The following is a 22,943-nucleotide window of genomic DNA, read 5'->3' on the forward strand; positions in this document are numbered from 1 at the left end:
TGTCCAGTGCTCATAAAAAAAATTACAAAACACATGAAAAAACAGTAAAGTATGGCATATTTACAGGAAGACAAGTATTTGCCAGGAACCATGCTTGAGAAAGTTCATACATTGTAACAGTTAGTCAAAGACTTTAAATCAACTCTCATAAATATGCTCAATGAACAAAAAGAGAAATTAAGAAAACAATATCTGAAAAAAATAAAGAGATGCAAAGTATAAACAGGAATCAAATAGAAATTTTGGAGCTCATAAGTACAGAAATTAAAATGGAAAAATCAGACAGATTCAACAGCAGATGTGAATAGGCAGAAGAAAGAATTAGGGAACTTGAAGATAAGACAGTTAAAATCACCCAGTTTAAGGAGCAGAAAGAAAAAATAATGAGGAAATATTAACAGAGCCTGAGAGGCCTGTGGGACACCATCAAGTATATCAATATATACATCATTAGAGTCTCAGAGTGACAAGAGAGAAAGAAAGGGGTAGAAAAAGTATTTAAAGAAATTATAGCTGAAAACTTTCCAAATCTGATGAAAGACATTAATATACACATCAAGGAATCTAAATGAATGCCAGAGAGACTCTAAGGGATATACATCAATACACCTTATAGTGAAATTGCCAAACTCCAAAGACAAAGAGAGGATTTTAAAAGCAGCAAGAGAGAAGTGATATGGGAGGAAGTGCTCCCCAATAAGATTAACAGTGCATTTCTCTTCAGAAACTGTGGAGTTCAGAAGACAATTGGATGACATATTTAAAGTCCTTTAAGAAAAAAACTGACAACCAAGAATTCTGTAACCAGCAAAATTATCTTTCAAAAATAAAGGAAAAATTAAGACATTTAGAGATAAGCAAAAGCTGAAAGATTTCAATGCCAGAAGACCTGCCCCATAAGAAATGCTAAAGAGAGACCAACTGGCTGAAATCAACAGACTCAAGACAGTAACTTGAAGGCATAAGAAGAAATAAAGGCATTGGTAAAGGTAACTACATAGGTAAATTTAAATCTTGGTTAGTAACTGCTTTCTCCCTCCCTATATGACTTAGACAAATATGCAAAACACATTTTAAATCTCTGTTACTGAGTATATATTGATAAGGATGTAATCTGAGACAGTAACAATATATAGTTATTGTATATAGGGGGAGGGACCATGATATACAGGAGGAAAGAACTTGATTACTATGGAAACTAGGTTGGTACTAGTTGAATTAGGTTGTTATTTATTTATGATGTTAATTGTAATTATGAAGGTAACCATTAAGGAAAAAAATAAAGAGAAAAGGAAAGAAAAAGGAAATCAAAATGGTACACTACAAAACAGCAACTAAATGTAAGAAATAGGTAGTAACAACAATCAAGGAACAAAATATATACAAGGCATGAAGAAAAAAGTTGCAAAATGCAGAAGTAAATGCGTACTTTGATGTCAATAGATTAAAGTTCTCTGTTAAAAGAAGAGATTGGTGTATTGGATAAAAAAGCAAAATCTATCTATATACTGTTTATGGAAGTCTCACTTCAGGTATAAAAACACAAAGAGGTTGAAAGTGAAAGGATGGACAAAGATATTACAAGCAAACAGCAATCAAAAAAGTCCAGAGTGGCTATATTATTTTCAGAAAAAAAAATAGACTTGAGTCAAAAAATATTAAAAGAAGTAAATAAAGATATTATATATTGATAAAAGTTTTAATCTAGAAAGAAGATATAACAATTGTAAGCATATATGTACCTCACAACAGAGCCCCAAAATATATAAAGCAAAAATTGATAGAATTGAAGGGAGAAATAGGTAGTTCTACAATAATATTGGAGACATTAATACCCCACTTTTGATAATTGATAAAACATCTAAACAGAAGATCAATAACAAATAAAGGACTTGAACAACACTATTAATTAGCTAATTAGGCCTAATGGACAAATATAGAACACTACATCCAGCAACAGCAGAATACACATTCTTCTGAACTGTAAGTGGAACATTTTCCAGGATAGACCACATGTTAGGTCATAAATCAGATCTTATTAAATTTTAAAGTATTAAAATCTTACAAAGTATCCTCTCAGACCACTGTGGAATGAAGCCAGAAATCAATACCAGAGGGAAAACTGGAAAATTTAAAAACATGTGTAAATTAAACAACACACTCAAACCACCAAAGGGTCAAAGAATAAATCACAAGGGGAATTGGGAAATAACCTGAGATGAATGAAAATGAAAAAGCAACTTACCAAAACTTATGAGAAGTAGTGAGGGCAGTGCTCAGAGAGAAATTTATAGATCTAAATGCCTACATATAAAAGGAAAACGATCACATATCAATAACCTGATGTCACACCCAAGGAAACTAGAACAAGAAGAGCAAACTAAACTAAAAGGTAGCAGAAGGAAGGAAATAGTAAATCTTGGAGAAGAGATAAATGAAATAAAGAATAGAAAAAACAATCGAGAGAATCAACAAAACCAAAAATCTGGCTTTTTGTAAAGATCAGCAAATTGACAAATCTTTAGCCAGATTGAGAAAGAAAAAGAGAGGGCACAAATAACCAGAATCAGGAATGAAAATGGGGGCATTACTATTGACCTTACAGAAATAAAAGGATTATAAGACAATACCTAGGAACAATTATATGCCAACAAATTTAAAATCCTGGATGAAATAGAAAATTCCCTAGAAACCTACAAATTACCTAATCTGACACAAGAAAAAATAGAAAATCTCAACAGATGTAGCAAAGAGATTAAATCAGTAATTTTAAAACTTCCATCAAAGAAAATTCCAGGACTGGATGGTCTCACTGCTGAATTCTATCAAACTTTTAAAGTTCTCACACCAATTCTTCTCAAACTCTTCAAAAAAATAGAAGAGGTAATGCTTCCTAACTCACTCTATGTGGTCAGCATTACCCTGATTCCAAAGCCAGATGAAGACAGACAAGAAAAGAAAATTATAGATCAATATCCCTCATAAATACAGATGAAAAATCCTCAACAAAATACTAACAATGAACCCGTCAGTATATTAAAAGGAGTACACACCATGAGCAAGTGGGATTTAGTGCAGGAACACAAAGACAGTTCAACATAAGGAAATCAATCAAATAATACACCAGTTGATTTTTGACAAACATGCCAACTCCAATGGGAAAAGAGGCTTTTCTTCAACATCGGCTCTGGGACAACTGGAAATCCACATGCAAAAGAATGAATGCGGACCCCTACCTCTCACCATATACAAAAATCAATTCCAAATGGATCAAGGACCTAAATAAAAAGCTAGTACTAGAAAACTCTTACAAGAAGACATGGGGAAATATCTTCAGTCCTTGTACTAGGCACTGGACTTTAAATTTTACATCAAAAGCACGAGGAGTAACAAAAATAACAGATAAAATGGACTTCATAATTTAAAACTTTTGTGCATCAAAGGACATTATCAATAAAGTGAAAGGACGACCTACCAAATGGGAAACCATGTATCTGATAAAGGTTTAATATCCAAAATATATAAAGAACTCCAAAAACTCAACAACAAAAATACAAACAACGCAATTAAAAAATGGGCCAAGGACTTGAATAGACAGTTCCAGAAGGAAGACCAAAAAATGGCCAATAAGCACACGAAAAGATGCTCAACATCATTAGCCATTAGGGAAATGAAAATCAAAATTACGAGATCCCATTTCACATCCATTAGCATGGCCATTATTAGAAATAAAAGCAACAGAAAATAAAAACTGGTGGCAAGGATGTGGAGAAATAGGAAACTTCATGTATTGTTGGTGGGGATAGAAGATGGTTCAGCCACTGTGGAAAGTGGCTTGGTGGTTCCTCAGAAAGTTAAACAGAACTGCCACATGATCTGGCAATTCCACTCCTAGGTATATGCCCAAAAGAACTGAAGGCAGGGCTTAGCCAGACATTGGTACACCAGCGTCCACTGAAGCTTCATTCACAACTGCCTAGCGGTACCCAAGTGTCCACAAACAGATGGATAAGCAAAATGTGTTCTCTACATCCATACAATGGAATATTATTCAGCCGTAAAAAGAAATGAAGTACCACAACATGAACGTACCCTGAAGTCATTCATTAAGTGAAATAAGCCAGGCACAAAAGGACAAGTATCGTGTGATTTCTCCTATACGAAATACTTACAATGAGCAAACTCATAAAGGCACGAAGCAGAATAGTGGTTATCAGGGGTGGCAGGAGGGGAATGGGGAATTATTGCTAAATGACTTGTGTTTTGGTTTGGAATGAAGAAGATAGTCTGGAAATAGTGGTCAAAGTTACACAGCATTGTCAGTGTACTTAACATCAAAGAACCATTCACTTAAAATGATTAAAATTATTTTTATGTCATATATATTTCACCACAATTAAAAAGTAATTTATTATAGAGCAGAGGGAAAAACCGTAAGGAAGACTTTAGGTTGATTGATGAATACCTAGGCAACCGCCAAATCATAACGGAATTTAGTGTTTTGTAAATTTTAAGTGATCTGATTTGACTGCAGAAATTCTGAGTTTTCAGTTCCATAAAAAAAGACTTTTATCTTAAAGTTTTGCATGCCAATAAATAAACTACTTTGTTATAAAAAAATTCAGTCTGTTCTGTTGTGAATGTGTGGACACGTGACTATTTGGGGATGCTAATGTCTTCATTCTCTCAGCTCACAACGTTCATGAAATCGTGCCAGGGTAAGAATGGATGTGGGCCTTTCCACAGAGTTTCCCAGATCAGGTTTTCATTATAATGTTTTATGGTTTTAAACCATTTTCGAACGCTCTGAGGGCATTTCCCAACTACTTTCAAAAGTCGCTGAGAGGACTGGCCTCCCGGGCTTGGGGGTTTCCCAAGGTCTTTCTCCAGGGCCTTTGGTGCCCCCAACCCAGCACCCTGGCGGCTCTGACCAGGGCATGGGCCCTTGTCTCAGGCAGTGTGCTGATGTTGGCGGGAAGTAGCTTCTTTGGGTCCGGACTGGCTTGTTCTGCTTTCTGACATTCTGCTTGGGAACCAAACACACTGTCTGAGTTAGACCACGTCTCCTGGAAAATGAGGGCAAAATCCAAATGCGTCATCTATTTGTGGTTCTTCAGAGGATACCCTGAATGGCACTGCCAGTAGGACAGACTCCCGGCCTTTCCTGCAAATTGGAAAACAAGGCAGCAATTTCCTGTCTAAGTTGTGCTGCAGTTGGATTCTATTTCATAGTCCCTCTGGCTGACTGACAGGATTCAGAAGACGCTTTGAGGAGCTGTTTGAGCCGCGTCACTGACCCTTCGAAAGGCTAACTCCGGGCCGGTCAGAGCTGCTGGTCTGCAGGGCGATGGCACCAGCTCCCTCCTGCAGCTCTTCAGAAACGCTCTCAGGCCCACCCAGAGCCTGACCCACCCTGCATTCTACCCGGCCCCATCAGGCTAGAGACGTGCTGGGCTCACTCACCAGGACACTGCTGTCACGGAGTCTGGAATCCGGCACGTTTTATTTTCCAGGTTGATAATCATCGGCTGCAGCAAGAGCTGGGCGTCCACGGTCACAACTGGCCTTGCTCTGTGGGGAGAAAGCACAGGTGTTAATGAGCCACACCAGCGAGAGGCAGAAGCCACGTCCCTCTCCAGGAGCCGGTGCCGACTCTGTGCCAGGAGTGCCCTCCCTGAGGAGCAGGTGGGCAGCAGACTCGTCATTTCAAAGCACGTCCGGCAGCGCATGGACAGAAATAAAGGATGCTGTGGGCCCGCAGGCAGAGCCGTCTCCTCGGGGGTGGGATGGGGTGGGTGGGCCACGCACCTCGGCGGCCTGCAGAGCTCTGCGCTCCGCTCCCGGGTCTCCCAGTGGTTCTGCCTCCATACGGAAGAAACGCTCATCCTACAGCACGCGCGTCTGTGAGAACCTGAGATTTGGAAAGTCTTTCTCCTCCCTGACAGAGCAATCTCTGTTTCAGTTGACGATTTTCCAGTTGACCTTTGTAAGCTTGGCTGAGCCTGTGAGGGAGGCTCACAGAGTAATCCAGTGGGGCCTGCAGCCCCAAGGGCAGCTGACGGCCACCGGGGCTTTCAGGCGAGCTCGGCACCCGGAGCCGCCCGGGACCACCAGGGTGGAATTTAGGGTATCCCAGGTGAGGGGCGTGATAGAGATGGACCAACCTCAGCAGGTGGGGACCAGGCGAGGAAGGGTGTCCTGGGGGAGGGGAGCGGTCCCAGGACAGCCTGGAAGGGGCCGGGGTGGGGGCTGGGCCATGGAGGGCTCCTCTCAGACAGGCGTGATGACCACACACGGCAGGGCCCACGGGGGTTTTCCTACCCCATTTATGCTCTTTCTCTGTACTTCGTTGCGTAATTTGGGTTTCAATACTTTGTTATGTACAGTCCTTGGAGGAGCAGATGCTCATGAGGGACAGGCACTGAGGAGAAGGTGGGGAGGGGCCCCATGAGGACAGGAGGGAGGGAGGAAACCAGCTCAGGGTGCAGCTCAGAGCTCGGGGTCGGGGCTGGGTGAGGACACTGAGGCCAGGCGAGTGGGGAGGCCTCGAGCCGAGGTCACAGGGTCGTGTTTCTGTCCCTGTTGGGCCCAGGAGTTGGCCGGAGCAGCACCCGGGAAATACGGCCTTGGTGCCAGGTGTGGCCCGGGGGTGGGTCCCTCACGGCCCACCTCCGCAGACCTGAGCTCGCTGCGAGTTTCCCGGAATGGAGAGGGCCAGATACCAGCCTTCCCTGAGTCTGTTTTGGGGCTGAAGGAGAAGAAATTCTCTCCTCTTGGTGCCTCTGCAAGTTGAACTGGGTTAGCACAAGCTCTCCCAGGCATGTCACTGCCTTCCTTCCATCTTGCAGACTGAGCTAGGGCCTGGAATGCCTGTATAAATATGCCTATATAACCGTCTTTACAAAAAAGGAAGACGGAAGAGAAAGGAATTAAAAATTTTGAGCACCATCTACCAGTAACTACTCTGCACACTTTGCACACATATTTTCCCTTAATCTTTACAACACAAATAATCTCATAAAAGTAGTATCGTTATCCCCATTTTACAGATGAAAAAACAGATGCCAGAAAGTTACAGGCCCTTGACAAGGTGCGGATGTGTGCGTACGGAGGGTCACTCTGAGCCCGGCCTGCTGGAGCTGCCGCAGTTCACCTGCTCGGAGGCTCCCGGAAGGGTCGCCAGAGGGGCTGCAGTGAGCAGCTCACTCCCACGCACACCCTGCTGTGCAAGCACATTTTAATACACTTCCAAAGCAAAGAGAAGTGTTCAAACCGAGTAAGCTGAAAAAGTGTGCGCGTCATTTACAGGGTCTGCTAAGATTCATATCTTACTTAACAATAGCTAAGTCGGGGCTGGAAGTTTGGTCACGAGATATGGAATAAAAATAGAGAGGGACGAAAGAAAAGGAAAAAGTTTGAGAGCAAAAATACTTCCAAACATAAAAAAGGGGATCTAAATAATCTCCAAAATAAATAGATGGGATATGCTCTTTAAAGGCAAAATCATAAGAGGGAGGGGAAGGAGGGAGGGAAAGAGAGAGCGAAAAAGAGAGAGAGAGATACACTTGAAGCAACTAGAAGAACGTCTGCATTGCCAACCACATACCTGTAAACAATGACTTTTCCTGTTCCAAATGCACCCACAAGTAAATCTAAAAAACACAAAAACACAGAACACATGCAGTTGTACAGAAATAATCTACTCAGCTCAAAACCATAAGCAGCACATGGAGCATCCAAAATGTGAGTGCAGAGGGCTGCCTGGGATAAGTGTCACAGCCTCCCCGAATCCAGCAAACCCGACACATCAACCGGTGGTCTCAGGCCCTTCTAGAAAGCTGGGAGCTCTCATCAGAGCGTCGTCTTCCTGCCCCCAGACTGCCAGGTACCCGCTGCGAGGGCTCGTCTCACATTGTATTTACTTCTGCAATATCGCTATCCTTGGAGGGGGACTTAGACATGGCCTTTTGTCTTCACACTACAGGTAGTGCACCTGGGGGCCAGCGGGGTATGAAGTAACTGGCCATTATAATCACCTTAAACAATAATAGTGGCATATATGGAGCACTTGCTCCAGGCCAGGAGCTCTTTTAAACCGTTTACCCCAATTGCTCCCCATCGAGAAGCTGGGACATACCTATTATTGCCACAGTTTTGCAGATGGGTAAACCGCAACCTCCAAACTTAAAAAGGGGGATCTACACTAGGTCAGAGGGGGCAGGTGGCAGCAATGCCAGGTGCCGGAGACCCCCCCAACCAGCCGAGGGACGGCACACACCACGGTCTCACCCACCAGCTAATGCATGGATAACACCATCGGCTTTTCTTAATCCAATTCATAATGGCTGTTATCGGCAGAAGCAATCTAGCCAAAATAAAAATGGCCAAGACTAACTCAGCAAAGAAAAATGTAGAGCAGGAAAATGGGACTTGGTAGAAATAATGGCCAGGGAAGAAAACTGATGCCGTGACTCTTTAATTCTAGTAAAAGAGAAGAGGAAATGGGAAAACGGAAAGGGGCGCCCTTATTTGAGCACCGTGCAGACACTGGTGGAGGAATTCGACTGGGCTCAGGGGCTTCCACAGGAAGGGGCTCTGCCCCCACCCTTGGCCAGCAAACTTTCCCATGCACGCTGCCAGCACATCCACCATGTGCTCCCTCCCAAAGCCCCTCAAGGCAGAGCCACCGAGAACCCAGTGATGACCACCCCAGCCTCCTCGCCCTCAGAGGGCCCAGGTGCCAGTGGACACCTGCTCAGTGACGGCCTTCCATGGACCCCTCCTTTCTGCATCTCTGCCCTGCTCCCTTACGATTCGGGGGCCATTTCTCAGACAACCCACATAGACTCTAATCTTGTCTCCGCATCTGCTCTGGGATAACCCAACTAAGTGCACACACACACAGGCACACACGCTCGTGTGCACACACACAAACACACTCACATTTGTGTGTACACAGACACAGGCACACATGCACACACAGTTGTATGCACACACTCACAGGCACACTCAGACACAGATGATGCTCACACCCACATGTTCACACACACACATGCACACACTCCTAGGCACACGCATGCACACACAACCTCACTCACACATGCACATTCATGTGTGCACTTACACACCATGTGCACACACATGTGCATACTCATACTCACACTTGCACAACTCATGCTCACATATGCACACACATTCTCACACTTTCATGTGCACACACTCACAGACACACTTTTGTGTGCACAGACACACACTCATAGGCAGACATGCACTCACATTTATGCACACACACACACATACACTTTCGTGTGCACCCACTCACGCATACTCGCAGGCTCCAGATTCTAGAAGGTCACGTAGAGGAGGCAGACGCTTGACTCCTTCCCACAGCGGGTCATTGCAGGTAAGAGCTCGACGGCCCCCGACAGCTGTGGGAAGAGGCCTTTTCTTCAAGGAGCAGAAGTAATTCCTCTGCTATAGGGTAGGAATTTTCCACTTTGGAAAATAAAATAACTGGCAAAGTAGTCCACAATTTTCTTCATGAGAGCATGGCTACAGTTATTGGAAGCCAAGAAAGCAGTTATCTGCCACAAAAGTATGTTTGTCTTTTGAGACCCGCCTCATTGGGCCTGCTGGAAAAACCAGAAGCATTTTTGCTCCAGGAGTTGAACTTTTCCAAACTCAAGGGGAGAAGAATTGATTTGCCGATTTGCATTTCTGCCCAATTTATTTTTCCAAAATAAGTGATTGGTTTTGATAAGAATGCATTTATATACATACATTTATATACACACACAATATCTTTTTAATCTCACTTTGGTGCTTAGGAGTTTAAATGACAATCTGGAGACAGAGTAATTCTGGTGTTGACATTTGGATTCACAGCCACAGGAACTTTCTCTTCCTCTTTGAGATAGCAGGTCTCAGATCACTGCTTAACATTTACTTTCCATTGGTACAGAAACTTCCTAAAGGCAGATTCTTAAAAACAAACAAACAAAAAACTCTGCCCTTTTCTAAACATAGACACTCAGCTGTTTCTTTTCTAGAAGAAACAACTGTCTGGCAAATAAAATTGGCTCTTTCCTCTCAATCAAAAACTGTTCTCCATATGCTGGAGACCTTTTTTATTGCCTCCCATTGGCTGAGAAGCACTGTTTATTTTCCTTTCCGCTTTTAGTGGAACTGAGCACTTAAAAGGAAACAAAAAAGGGACATCAGCATGAAGGCTGTATCAGTGGGCAAGAAAAAATAACTCTAAAAATGTGAGGTCACAGCAGATGAATTGCACCGACATTTTGTACCTTATTCCTCCAAAACTGGTATTTTCAAATTAGGAAGATCCAAGTATCTAAAGTGGGGCTTGGACTGTAGGGTCTGATTTCACCAATTTATGAGAGAAATTTTAGAGTTGGGAGAAGTTACATTTGAAAACATGAGCTTTGTTTTGAGTGTGGATCTCAGGTTTGGGGTTAGGTGGGCACAGTGGAAACTTCCAGGGACAGAGAGTGGGGTGAGTAAGAGGGGAGACAGGGGCATGATCAGCTTGAAGATTATGATTACTCAGAAGGGAAGGAAGGCCTCCCTACACATGACAAATTGTAGAAATCAGAAAGGAAATTTAAATTTATAACTTCCTTAGCAAAAAATCTAGGCAAGGTCTAAAGAGAGAGGGATACATGTTAAGGAAATACATGACTGACCAAATGTTAATACTTTTCAATACTTAGAAGAATGTCTGGCACCTGGTAAAAAAAATTCAATATTAATAATTATTATTCCTAATATGCAACAAACACAAGTTAATAATAAAAACATGAACATTCCCGTAAAAAGGCAAGGCTATAAACAACCAATTCTCCCAAACAGAAATACTTGTGAAAAAATGTTCAACCTCACAAGCTATCAAAGGACCACAAACAAAAGGAACGATGAGGTGCCAAGCTGACCCTTCAGACTGGAGATGAAAGAGATTATTCCTAAGCAGTGTGGGCAGGGGCCCGAGCCCTGTGGGGATAAACTGAGAGGATTCCTCAGAAGGTAGTTTGTTGGTGGGACTGACACCCTTTGATGCAGCATTTCCATTTCTAGGGACTCATTTCATTTCGAGAAAGAAAGATGCACGGAGCCCGTGAACATTTTAACACTTTAGGTGGCTCTCAGCTCACCCTGCCCTAAGGGGAGGTCACGTGTTAAACCTGGGTTCTCCCATTCACCACACTGCCTGCCAGGACCACATCTACGGGCTCTCTTTTTGTCTCTTTAAATTATTTAAAATTAAGGCATAATTTGCATACAGGAAATTTCACCATCTCGAGGGTACAGTTCTGCACGTTCTGACAAGTGCATCCAGGCAGGAGCCACAACCAGTCAAGATGCAGAGTAACCCCGAAGTCCCCGGGGCCCCCGCAGCCAGATCCCCCCGACCCTGGCCCCTGGCGTCCGCTGAGGTGCTTTCCAGGCGGTCCTTGAACGGGGTCTTCGGGGCTGCAGCTGAGATCGTCCACACTGCCTGAACCTCGTTTGCTGCCGCACAGTTTCCACCCCGTGCTGACCCAGCTTGTGGACCCGTCGCCAGCTAAGGGACATTTGAGTTGTTCCCAGTTTTTGGAAAGTCACCACAAACATTGGCATACAAGCTTTCAGGCATCAACAGGCCATTTTTCATTAGTAAATCATCTCTCCTTGAATCTCTCTAAAATCTTTGAAGCCCTTCTTAAAATGCAGTGTTTTATTTCGAGTGAAAAATTACTGAATGGAAGACAAAAAGTTGGAAATCCTAAATTGTACTTCCCTTTGCCACTGGCCTCCGAACACATTTGGACAAGTCACTGCTCGTGGCTCAATCTCCACTGAGTCCTTACGGCTCTCGGGGTGAGCAGCCGAGAGCTCGTGGACTTCGGGCCTCCTGGGCCCAGGCTCCCCTTTGCCTCTTGGCTGTGCTCGCACACGTGGATCTCGCTCGCCTCCATCACGGGGCGTCCGGTTTCCGGCTTCCTGCCTGGCTAACCCGGACCTGGGCATCCACCTGCTTCCCGCAGTGGGAAGGTGCTTCCCAGACAGACGACGGTCGCTCACCAAGACCCACCCAGATCTGCTCACGTTTGTAAGACAGCGACAGAAAGAGAGAAACAGCGGGTTACGGCAGTGTGCAAGGTGGTGGGTCGAAGCTGGTGTGAAACACGACAACGCACAGGCCAGCGGGGGTGACACCGTGAGAACGCCCGGCACTGGGAGAACAGCTCACATCTGTGGGAAGCAGGTAAGTCTCCTTGAGTTTGGCAAATGTGTTAATCTAAAAATAGACAGAGGCTGCCTTTTTCCTTGTTTTTTTTTATTGCAACATGCAAAATAGTACTGAGAAGAAGGTTACAAGTTGAGGAAGAAATGTTTGAAAAAAAAAAAAGTGTGATTTTATCCCAGAAAGTAATAATCCTAACAATCTGTCTGAAATGCTTCCAAATGAACTCTGAAGAGAAACATTTATGGGTTGGAACATGGTGTTAGGTTGCAACATTCTAAACTACCAAAGGTTTATTTTCCTTTAAAATAATCCCACAAAGAGACTGAGAGGATTATCAAAGATGACTCGGCTTGTGAAAATAGTTCTCTCTGCATTGCGGGCTCTGGTGGCTGGCGGCTAGCACCCGCCTGCCGTGGCGCGAGGCTCCCGTCAGCTCTCCCGGGGCCACCCTTCGTTAGATCCCTGTGCTCGGTGGACAGTCGTGGAGACGTTCCTTTCTTCAGGACCCGTCTCATTTACCAGTAATTGCCTGTCTGGAATGATCCCACAGCCCCCACATCCAGGCTGACAAATGCTGTGACGAAAACCTCACGGGACTTGTAAGTTTGTGAAGGTACAAACTGATGGGCTTGAGAGAGGAGTAGGAAGGAAGGAAAGGGTTTCTGTGCCCAGGGCCCCTAAACTGGGCTCCGTCCCACCACCCCCAGGGCCCCCCCGGGCCCGGCCGGTCCAGTTGCCAAGGACCCGGCACCCGAGGGAGGCTGGAGACAGGACCCACGTTCCTCAACCCCTCACATGCCGGCGAGAGTGAGGCCACTGGTCCCCTCACCCTCTAGGGAGGGGCTGGGAGCTTCTGCAACAGGCCTGGAGGACAGAGAGGAAAGGGGGAGCCTCCAGACAGAGAGGAAAGGGGGAGCCTCAGACAGAGAGGAAAGGGGGAGCCTCAGACAGAGAGGAAAGGGGGAGCCTCCAGACAGAGAGGAAAGGGGGAGCCTTGGACAGAGAGGAAAGGGGGAGCCTCGGACAGAGAGGAAAGGGGGAGCCTCAGACAGAGAGGAAAGGGGGAGCCTTGGACAGAGAGGAAAGGGGGAGCCTCGGACAGAGAGGAAAGGGGGAGCCTTGGACAGAGAGGAAAGGGGGAGCCTCGGACAGAGAGGAAAGGGGGAGCCTTGGACAGAGAGGAAAGGGGGAGCCTCAGACAGAGAGGAAAGGGGGAGCCTCCAGACAGAGAGGAAAGGGGGAGCCTTAGACAGAGAGGAAAGGGGGAGCCTTGGACAGAGAGGAAAGGGGGAGCCTCAGGCCAGACAGAAAGGAGACCAGGGAAGGGGGGGTGAACCCCCCAAGGGAGTGCTCCACCTCACTCACACTTCAGCCTGAGGATGGGCCAGCCCCCCCCCCCCCCCCCCCCCCAGTTTTCGTCATTACACTCCCTCATGAACTTCTCTTGGGGCTGATGCTGTTGAAGAAACAAGCTATCAACAATGTCATCACTGGAAAATGCCAGAAAGAGAAATAAAATGATTACTACTATTTTGGTTTCCCACTGCTAAAATCTATACCACACAACGGTCTGGCTTAGGAATTTAGTGGCTCATGGTTTCAGAGTCTAGAAGGCTGCTTCATCACGGGTCAGTGTTTTCCGGCTGGGCCAACAATCTCCGGGGTTCCTCGGCTTATCACGACATGACAATGCACATGGCAGCATCTTCTCTGCTGGGCTCCGTGGACTTCCACCTTCTGGCTGCTCTCAGCGGCTTCCCTTTCTGTGTCCAACTTCCTTTGCTTATGAGGACTTTGGGACCTGAACAAGCCTCTTGTGGGGGACACGATTTAATCCCCAATAGTCCACCCACTGAACCCAAAAGATGTTCTTCTGACATGCAAAATGTATTCTTTCCATCACAATATCCTAAAAGCCTTAAGTCATTTCATTAACAATGCCAAGTATAAAGTCTCATCAAAACTGGTTATGGATATGGTCCACCCAAAGGTACATTCCTGTATCCAATGGGCCTGTGAAACCTAGAAAACAAATTTTCCACTTCTAATATACAATGGTGGGACAGGCCCAGGATAGATATTCCCATTCCCAAAGGGAGAATCTGGAAGGAAAACGGGTCACAGTTCCCAGACAATTCTGAAACTGAGCAGAGCAAATTCCGTTAGATCTCAAGTTCCGAGAGTCATCCATGGACCGATGTGTTGTCCCTTGGGCATGATGGAGCACCAGCTCCACCCCTCCCAAGTGCTTGTGCGGCAGCTGAGCTCTCCCTAAACACTGGGGTGAAGTCCGCACCCTCCCTGGAGCTCTGGAGTGGCGTCCGGGCTCTCCACAGAAGCTGGGACAGAGGCTCCACCATCTCAGCAATGCAGCACAAGGCCCAGCCCCTCCAAACTTGGGGCTGGTGGCTTTCCCCTCCAAGCCCAGGGATGAGCCTGGCCTTCCCACACATGGGTGGGCCCACTCCTCGGGTCTGAAGTCTCCATGGTCCAACCTCGGCTTCCATGACTCTGCCCTTGAAGTCGTTCTTCCTTCAATTCATCCCTTCTCTGTCCCTTTTGGCCCAGGCTGGAGAGTGGTTCTGCTCATACAAATCTGCAAAAACCTTGCCAGCTGTGTGTGCAGTTAAACTGGGTCCAAACATCAGACAGAAGAAATTTCCACAGATCCTTCCTGGACAACTTCATTTCCACTGAAATGACGGCTTAGATCCAAGTTCACTTGAACCCACACAGGAGCCCTGTTCTCCTGGGACTCGCTTTCCGGGGATCAGGGAGGTCCTGGATAGAGCTGCTCCTTGCCCTAGTCTCAGAGAACACTATTTGGACAGGCTCAGAATGCCCAAACCATCAATTTCTGGTTTCTTTGTGCTTGTTAAAAGGCAGTAGAGAACTTGGCATAATTGAGCTCTGATGTCAGATTGAAAGTGGAACTTGTAAACGATGAACTTGGATATTTAGCTGAGAAGATTTCCAAGTGAAGTGTGGAAGGTGCAGCCTGATTCCTCCTGGAAGTTTATAGTGAAATAAACCTATAGTGAAATAAACGAGAACTGAACTTGTTAGCAGTATCACACTTTCTGGTACCAAAATCTGTATTGTTCCCAGCTGCTAAAACAAATGCCACACAATAGGTTGGCTAATAACAGGAATTTATTGGCTCATGGTTTCAGAGGCCAGAAGGCTTGCTTCTTCCCAGGGTTGGCACCATCTGGCTGGCAATCCTTGGGGTACTTGGGCTCTTCCATCACATGGCAATGCACTTGGCGGCATCTTCTCCTTTCTCCTCTGGGTTCCGCTGGCTTCCAGCTTCTGGCTGCTCCTGTGGCTTCTCATTCCATGTCCATTTTCCTTTGCTTATACGGACTTCGGCCCTGTTGCATTAAGGCCCACTCTCTTCCAGTGTGGGCACCTTAGCTGATCACATCTCCAAAAGCCCTATTCACAAATGGGTTCACACCCATGGCCAGGGCTTGGGGCCTGAACTAAAGTTTTGTGGGACGCATGAGTCAACCCCAGCCAGAGGCAGAAGAGCACCACATGAACGACACCTGCAAACAGGAAGGACTTAAGAGGACTCTGTCGCTCAAGTCATTACTTTGAACACCTCCTTGGGTGCTCTGGGCATAAGTTAACCATGTCATCACTGTGGGGTACAAGTCTAGGCAGAGCTGGTTCCCAGCTCCTGACCTCTGCACGGCAGGGGGAGTAAGAGAAGACTGCTGTGGACCTCGGTAGCGTTCACGGCTTACGGCGTCACCTCCACACCAGCAAGTGAGGCAGAGGGTGGTATGTCCCAGCCACAGATCTGGTAATGATGGGCGAGGAAATGACACTTTCCATCACACTGTGCCCGTTTCCTGGCCTTGCCACTTGGATGGCCTGGCATCTAAATGTCAGCAGACACGGTGCTGGGCCAAGAGCCACAGGCTGACCCTGAGCAGTCCTGCTACTCAGAGCGGAGCCTCCAGGGACCGAGAGAGGAACGCCAGCCTTTACTGTACAGGCACCACTGTCCCTAATCGCCTTTCCCATAAGGGCCATCAGCCTCCTTGGCTGGGCAGCAGGGAGACACGTCCGGTTCAGCTCAGCTGCATATCTAACAATCAATAAGTCATCACAGAAGAGTCCCCATAGCTTGAAATCATCCACAGTGGGAATATTTACATCATAGATATCAGCAAATGTTACAAATTTGGGCTTTCCTCCTATCTGCCTTGGTGAACTAATTGTTAAAAATTTACCAACACACCACTGAACATAAGGTTACCCTGAAGGTGTGTGTTGGAAGTGCAGACAGTGGGATCCTCTGAGAAGTGTACAGAGGCCCCCAAACTCTCTGCCTGACAGCTGGGAGGCTGGGCTGGTTACCCATCACTCTCATCCCCATCGGGGTGGCCCCCGGGGTTGTTAATCCCAAACACTGTTTCATTCCCACTCATTCTGCTCACTGATAAAGACTGAGGTACTTGACGTGTCCTTTCTCTCCCCATTATTTTCCTAATACAGTACCAGTTATTCAACACACTATTCAAAGTCTTTCATCATCTGTTCCAAATCTACCTTTCAGGTTTACCTTTCTCCATTTAAGCTCCCATCAGTTTGGACCATGTCACTTCCCAAATTGCCTTTCTCACATCTGGTCTTTGCTCATGCTGTGTTCTCTTTCTGCAGTGCCTTGTCCACATGACCACTTAAAAGCATACCTAGATCTAAGCTCTACTTCCCCCACAAACCTTCCCTTGATCCCCTTAGCCAGTACTCTCTCTTTCTAACTCATTCAAGAGGACTATTTTCTAGTCTTCCTGCAACTCTTCTCACTGCCACCTGTTATTACAGGTAATGGTCGGGTGCTTTATCTCCATGATGACGTTGCTCCTTCGGGTATTATGCCCTAATGGTATCAATCAAGCCTTTATAACTAAGGGTTAGTGATGGCTACTAGGAGCTGCAGTGCTAACTGCTTTATACACACTCACTTAACCTCCAGAACACTCTTTAAAATGGGAACTATTATTAGGAACTGCTATACCCCTTTTAACAGTAAGGAAATTGAGGATCCAGGAAGTTGAGCAACTTGCGAAGGTTACACAGCCAGCCACTGTTACAGCCAGTATTTTTTTAATGAATGAATGAATGAATTGTATTTCCAAAAGCATAACCTCCTGAATATCATAGACTCAATAAATATTCTACCACGACTACCATCATCATCATCTTTAAAAATGAAGAAAACTGGTGGCTGTTGTCAACATAAGCTGAATACTGTTAATACTGCCCATAGCCTGTTGCCGCCAATAACAGAAATTCAAAAATGCTGACTTAAAAAATAGAATGAGGGTGACATCATCAACATGGTGACATAAGATATTCCCTGAAAAAGCTTCCCCAGAGAGTCACCGAATACAAGGACAAATCCCACTTGCTTAGAACTCTGGAGAGTTCTAAGAGACTGGAGAAGGACTCCACAAAAGCTGAACCAAAGAAAAAGAAAAATATCAGGTAGGAAATTTCCATCCAGGACCTGCTGGTCCATTCCTCTCCCCCTCCCTTGGTCCCACACACCTTGGGAGTCACGCAGAGGCAGTGGCCCAGGGCTCCCACACCAGGACACAGACTGTGGAGCCACTCACAGCAGCAAGTTAGAGCCCACAGGAATCCAGACACAGGGACCCAAGTCCACAGAGATTTAGGGAAGAACGCAAGCCACTGAGAAGTGCTGCACACAAAAGGGCCCACAGGGGGAGAGAGAGAGAGAGACCACAGTACAACTGCTGACAAGAACTCTTGTGTGCTCATAGAATCCAGTTTCTGTTGGCTGGACCACCTAAATGCAAAACAGACTTTTCTGGAATGACCCACCTGTCTGGATTGGTGCCACCTGACTCCCCAGGACAGGATACCCTAACAGGGAAGAAACTGAAGGAAGAAAAGCCTCACAGGAAAAAGTGGGGGGGGCGGGGGTTAAACTGAACAGCAGTAAGATAAGACAGGTCTCAGAACTGAAAAGTGTAAGGAAAATAGGGTACTGAGTGAGACAACGTAAACAAATAATAGGAGCCAGGGAGAAAATTCTGTAAGAAAGCCAACAGAACAGATCAAGATTCCCGGAGAAGGAATAGAGGAAAGGAAGCTATCTCCTGGAGGTGAAAAAATTTCAAAAAAAGTGCAATCTTAAAAATTGTACCACATATCCATGGCAATAATCAGATGAAGAAAAGCTGAGAAAATCTGAATAGTTAAATAAAGGATATTTTAAAGGTCTAGACTAAATTAGGCCAAGCGTAAAAGAAGAGCTTAACACAAAGCCAATTAACAGTAAACCACAGACAAGAGAAGGAAACTGACCTTCAGGGTTAACTCATCAAGGTAATCAGATGCCTAGACATAAAGAAAAAAAATTACAAGTCATACTAAGAAACAAATTAAATCTTCAGAGGAGACTCAGAATTTGGAACAATTAAGCAAAGAAGTTCAAACAAATCTCCTAAATCAATTCAAGGAGATGAAGGAAAACACGGATAAAGAGCTAAAGGTTAGTAAGAAGACAATGTGTGAGCACAAAGAAGCATCTGAAAGTATAAAAAGAAATTATAGGGATGAAGGGTACATTGGTAGAGACTAAGAATACAGTAGAGCCATCCAATAGCAGATTTGAACAGGCAGAAGAAAGAATCAGTGAACCAGAAGACAAGACAATCGAAAAGATGCAGTCAGAAGAACAGATAAAGAGAAGAATAGAAAACATTAATCGATGTCACAGGGATTTGAGTGACAGCATGAAACACACAAACATACATGTCATGGGTGTCCTAGAAGGAGAAAAGAAGGGAACAGGGGCAGAAAGAATATTTGAGGAAATAATGGCTGAAAATTTCCCAACTCTTACAAAAGACATAATTATACAGGTCCAAAACTCCAAAGGAACTCCAAAGAGACTAAATTCTAATAGGCCTACTCTGAGATGCATACTAATAAGAATGTCAAATGCCAAAGATAAGGAATTCTGAAAGCAGCAAGAGAAAACATGATTCATCACATACAAGGGAAACTCGATAAGATTAAGTGCTGATTTCTCATCAGAAACCATGGAGGTGAGAAGGCAATGGTGCAATATACTTAAGGTACTGAAAGAGAAAAACTGCCAGCCCCAAATTCTTTATCTGGCAAAACTGTCCTTCAAAAATTAGTGAAGGCTTAAAATATTCAAAGATAAACAGAAATGGTGAGAGTTCATCAACAAAAAATCTGACCTAAAAGAATTACTAAAAGAAGTTCTGCAGGTTGAAAGGAAAAGACGAGAGAGTAACTTGGAGCCATGTGAAGAAATGAAGATCATCAATAAGGGAACTAAAGGGATAAATGCAAACACAGCAAGCACTGTATCCTCCCTATACAAATCTACTTTTTAATTCCTTTAAGAGTCAATATACCACAATCAAACAAGATAAAGGCATATTTCCTGACAATGGACATGCAAAATATAAAGTGGTAAAGTAGAACAAAAACAACAAAAAGAAGGAAAACAGATGGATATGGAAACAGAGAACAGGTATGCTATTGAAGCTAGGTTGGTATCTTTCCAAAATAGTAGGTTATAGATGTAGGTTGTATAATACAAACCTGAGGGTAACTACAAAGAAAGTATTTAAAAGATACACAGAAACAGAAATGAGAAAGGGATCAGTCTGATACATCACATAAGATCAACTGTACAGAAAAGGAGATTGCAATAAAGAAAAGGAGAGACAAGAAAAGATAAGACATATAAAAACCAAAGGACAAAATGACTGAAGTAAATACAGCCTTTACAGTAATAACACCAAATGTTCATGGATCAAACTTCCCAAACAAAACACACAGATTGGCAGAATGGATTTTAAAAAGCATGATCCAACTATATGTTGTTTACAAGAAACTCACTTCAGATTCAAAGACACAAATAGGTTGAAATTGGAAGTATGGAAAAAGATATTCCATGTAAATATTAACCCAAAAAAGAGCTGGATTAGCTGTACTAATATCAGACAAAATATACTTTATGTCAAAAGTTATCATAAGACACAAAGAAGGATACTATATATTAATAAAAGGGGCAAACCACCAAGAAGAAATAACAGTCATAAATATTTATGCACCTAACCAAGGTTTAATCTATTATCATCAAGTGTTATTACTGTAAATGTAGTACTTCCTTCAGTCATTTTGTCCTTTGGTTTTTATAGATCATATCTTTTTTATCTAACTTTTCCTTTATTACAATCTCCTGTTCTGTATAATTGATCTTTTGTGTTGTATCTGACTGATCCCTTTCTCATTTCTGTTTCTTAGTTCTAGTTCATTTATCATATTATTCAAATTCTGTTTCCTTATTGATCTTCTGTCTAGATGTTCTATCTCTTGATGAGAGTAGCACATTGATGTCTCCAATTATTACTGTAGAGTTGTCTATTTCTCCCTTCAGTTTTGTAGTGTTTGCATCATGTATTTTGGGGTACCGTGGTAAGATGTTAATTCTACCCAAAATGAGTTACAGATTCAATGCAATTCCAATCAAAATTCCAAAAGCCTACTTTGCAGAATTGAAAAGCCAATTATCAAATTTATTTGGAAGGGTAAGAGTCCCTGAATAGCCAAAACTGTCTTGAAAAAGAAGAATGAAGTTGGGGGACTCACACTTCCTGACTTTAAAGCTTATTACTAAGCTGAAGTGATTAAAACAGCATGGGACTGGCATGAGGATAGATACATTGACAAATGGAATAAAACTGAGAGTTCAGAAATAGACCCTCCCATGGTCAATTGATTTTTGATGCTGCCAAGTCCACTCAACTGGGAAAATACAGTCTCTTCAACAAATGGTGCTGGGAGAACTGGATATCCACATGCAAAGAATGAAAGAGGACCCCATATATAAAAAGTAACTGAAAATGGATCAAAGACCTAAATATAAGGACCATAACTATAAAGCTCCTAGCAGAAAATGTAAGGAAGCATCTTCAGGATTTTGCATTAGGTGATGGTTACTTAGATTTCACACCCAAAGCACAAGTCACAAAAGAAATAGATAAATGGCCAAAGCACAAGTCACAAAAGAAATAGATAAATGGGACCTCCTCGAAATTAAAAACTTTTGAGCATCAAAGGACTCTGTCATAAAAGAGAAAAGGCAACCTACTCAATAGGAGAAATATTTGGAAAGCACATATTTGATGTGTTTAATATCCAGAATATATAAAGAAACCCTGCAACTCAACAACAAAAAGATTCAACCCAATTTTTAAAAATGGGCAAAAGACTTAATAGACATTTCTCCAGAGAGGAAATACAAATGGCTAAACAACACATGAAAAGATGCTCAACATCATTAACTATCAGGGAAATGCAAATCAAAACCTTAATGAGATATCATTTCACACCCACTATTTAAAAAAAAACAAAACAGAAAATTGCAAGTGTTGGAGAGGATGTGGAGAAATAGGAAGATTCATTCACTGCTGGTGGAATGTAAAATGGTGCAGCCACTGTGGAAGACAGTTTGGTGGTTCCTCAGGTAGCTAAATATAGAGCTACCATATGGCCCAGAAATCCCACTACTAGGGACGTACCCAGAACTGAAAGCAGGGACTTGAACAGATATTTTCACACTGATGTTCGTAACAGCATTACTGTGAAACAATGGAAGCAATCCAGTGTCCATCAACTGATGAATGGATAAACACAGCGTGGTATATAAAAGCAATGCAATATTATTCAGCCATAAAAAGGAATGAAGTCTCAACAACATGGATGAACCTTGAGGACATTTTGATGAATGAAATAAGCCAAGCACATAAGTACAAATATTTTATGATCTCAATGATATGAACTAATTATTATGAGCAAACTCAAAAAGTTAGAATCTAAAATATAGGTTACCAGGGGATAGACTGGGGATAGAGAATGGAGAGCTAATGCTTAATTTGTACAGAGTTTCTATTTAGCTGATTGTAAAGGTTTAGAAATGGATGGTGGTGATGGTAGCACATTATTGTGAGTGTAATTAACAGCGCTGAATTATGTATGTGAATGTGGTTGAAGGGGAAAGTTTTGGGTCATGTATGTTACTAGAATGAAAGTTAGAATATAAAACATAGGACTATATAACACAGTGAACCTGTTGTGGATGATGGACTGGGATTAATAGTACAAGTATAAGAATATTCTTTCATGAAGTACGACAAACATATGACACTAATACAAGGTGTTAATAACAGGGTGTATAGTATATAGGAAAAAGTACACCTAATGTAAACTACAGACTATAGCTAGTGAGGCCGGAGGCAGGCCCCATTTCCTCACCCAAAATACTACTGTTGGGAGGGGCTTGCCGGAGGGAACCGCCTTTTCCCCACCCCCTTATCTTGCCTGGACACTCCCCGTTGCCAGAGCAACTCCCCCACCGCCAGTGCGCATACACAGTCACCGGAGCTACTCCCGCCCCTTGTCTATCAACCTCCGCGCCCTCTCTGAACCAATCCAAGCCTTTGACCTCTACAGCTACCCCGCCCCCTAAGCGCCCAATATAAGCTGGTGTTCTCCCCTAATAAAGCTCTCTTGGTTTCATCATCCCTCAAAGAACCGTGTCCTGCCTGTTCCTTCTCGCCGCCCTCCACACCTTGCACGCCTCCGCCGGGGACTAGGGCCCAGTCCCCCGCCT

At 43.9% G+C, this 22,943-nt stretch overlaps 1 protein-coding gene across 6 annotated transcripts in view; it reads right to left on the reverse strand.

The window, feature by feature from the left end:
- ITGA8 (integrin subunit alpha 8) overlaps positions 1-22,943 on the reverse strand; it is a 226,065-nt gene that overhangs the window by 123,130 nt on the left and 79,992 nt on the right. For all 6 annotated transcript variants that reach the window (XR_005217174.1, XR_005217173.1, XM_037837633.1 and 3 more), the window contains exons 14-15: positions 7,607-7,652; positions 5,464-5,571 (exon numbers count right to left, since the gene is read on the reverse strand). Coding sequence is in view for 4 of the 6 variants with exons in the window: in XM_037837633.1 (XP_037693561.1) it covers positions 5,464-5,571; positions 7,607-7,652 (154 nt within the window). In the remaining 2 variants the exon portion in view is untranslated. The remainder of the gene's footprint in view (positions 1-5,463; positions 5,572-7,606; positions 7,653-22,943) is intronic.

The sequence above is a fragment of the Choloepus didactylus genome, chromosome 5 (assembly GCF_015220235.1).
Source record: "Choloepus didactylus isolate mChoDid1 chromosome 5, mChoDid1.pri, whole genome shotgun sequence".
NCBI lineage: Eukaryota > Metazoa > Chordata > Mammalia > Pilosa > Megalonychidae > Choloepus > Choloepus didactylus.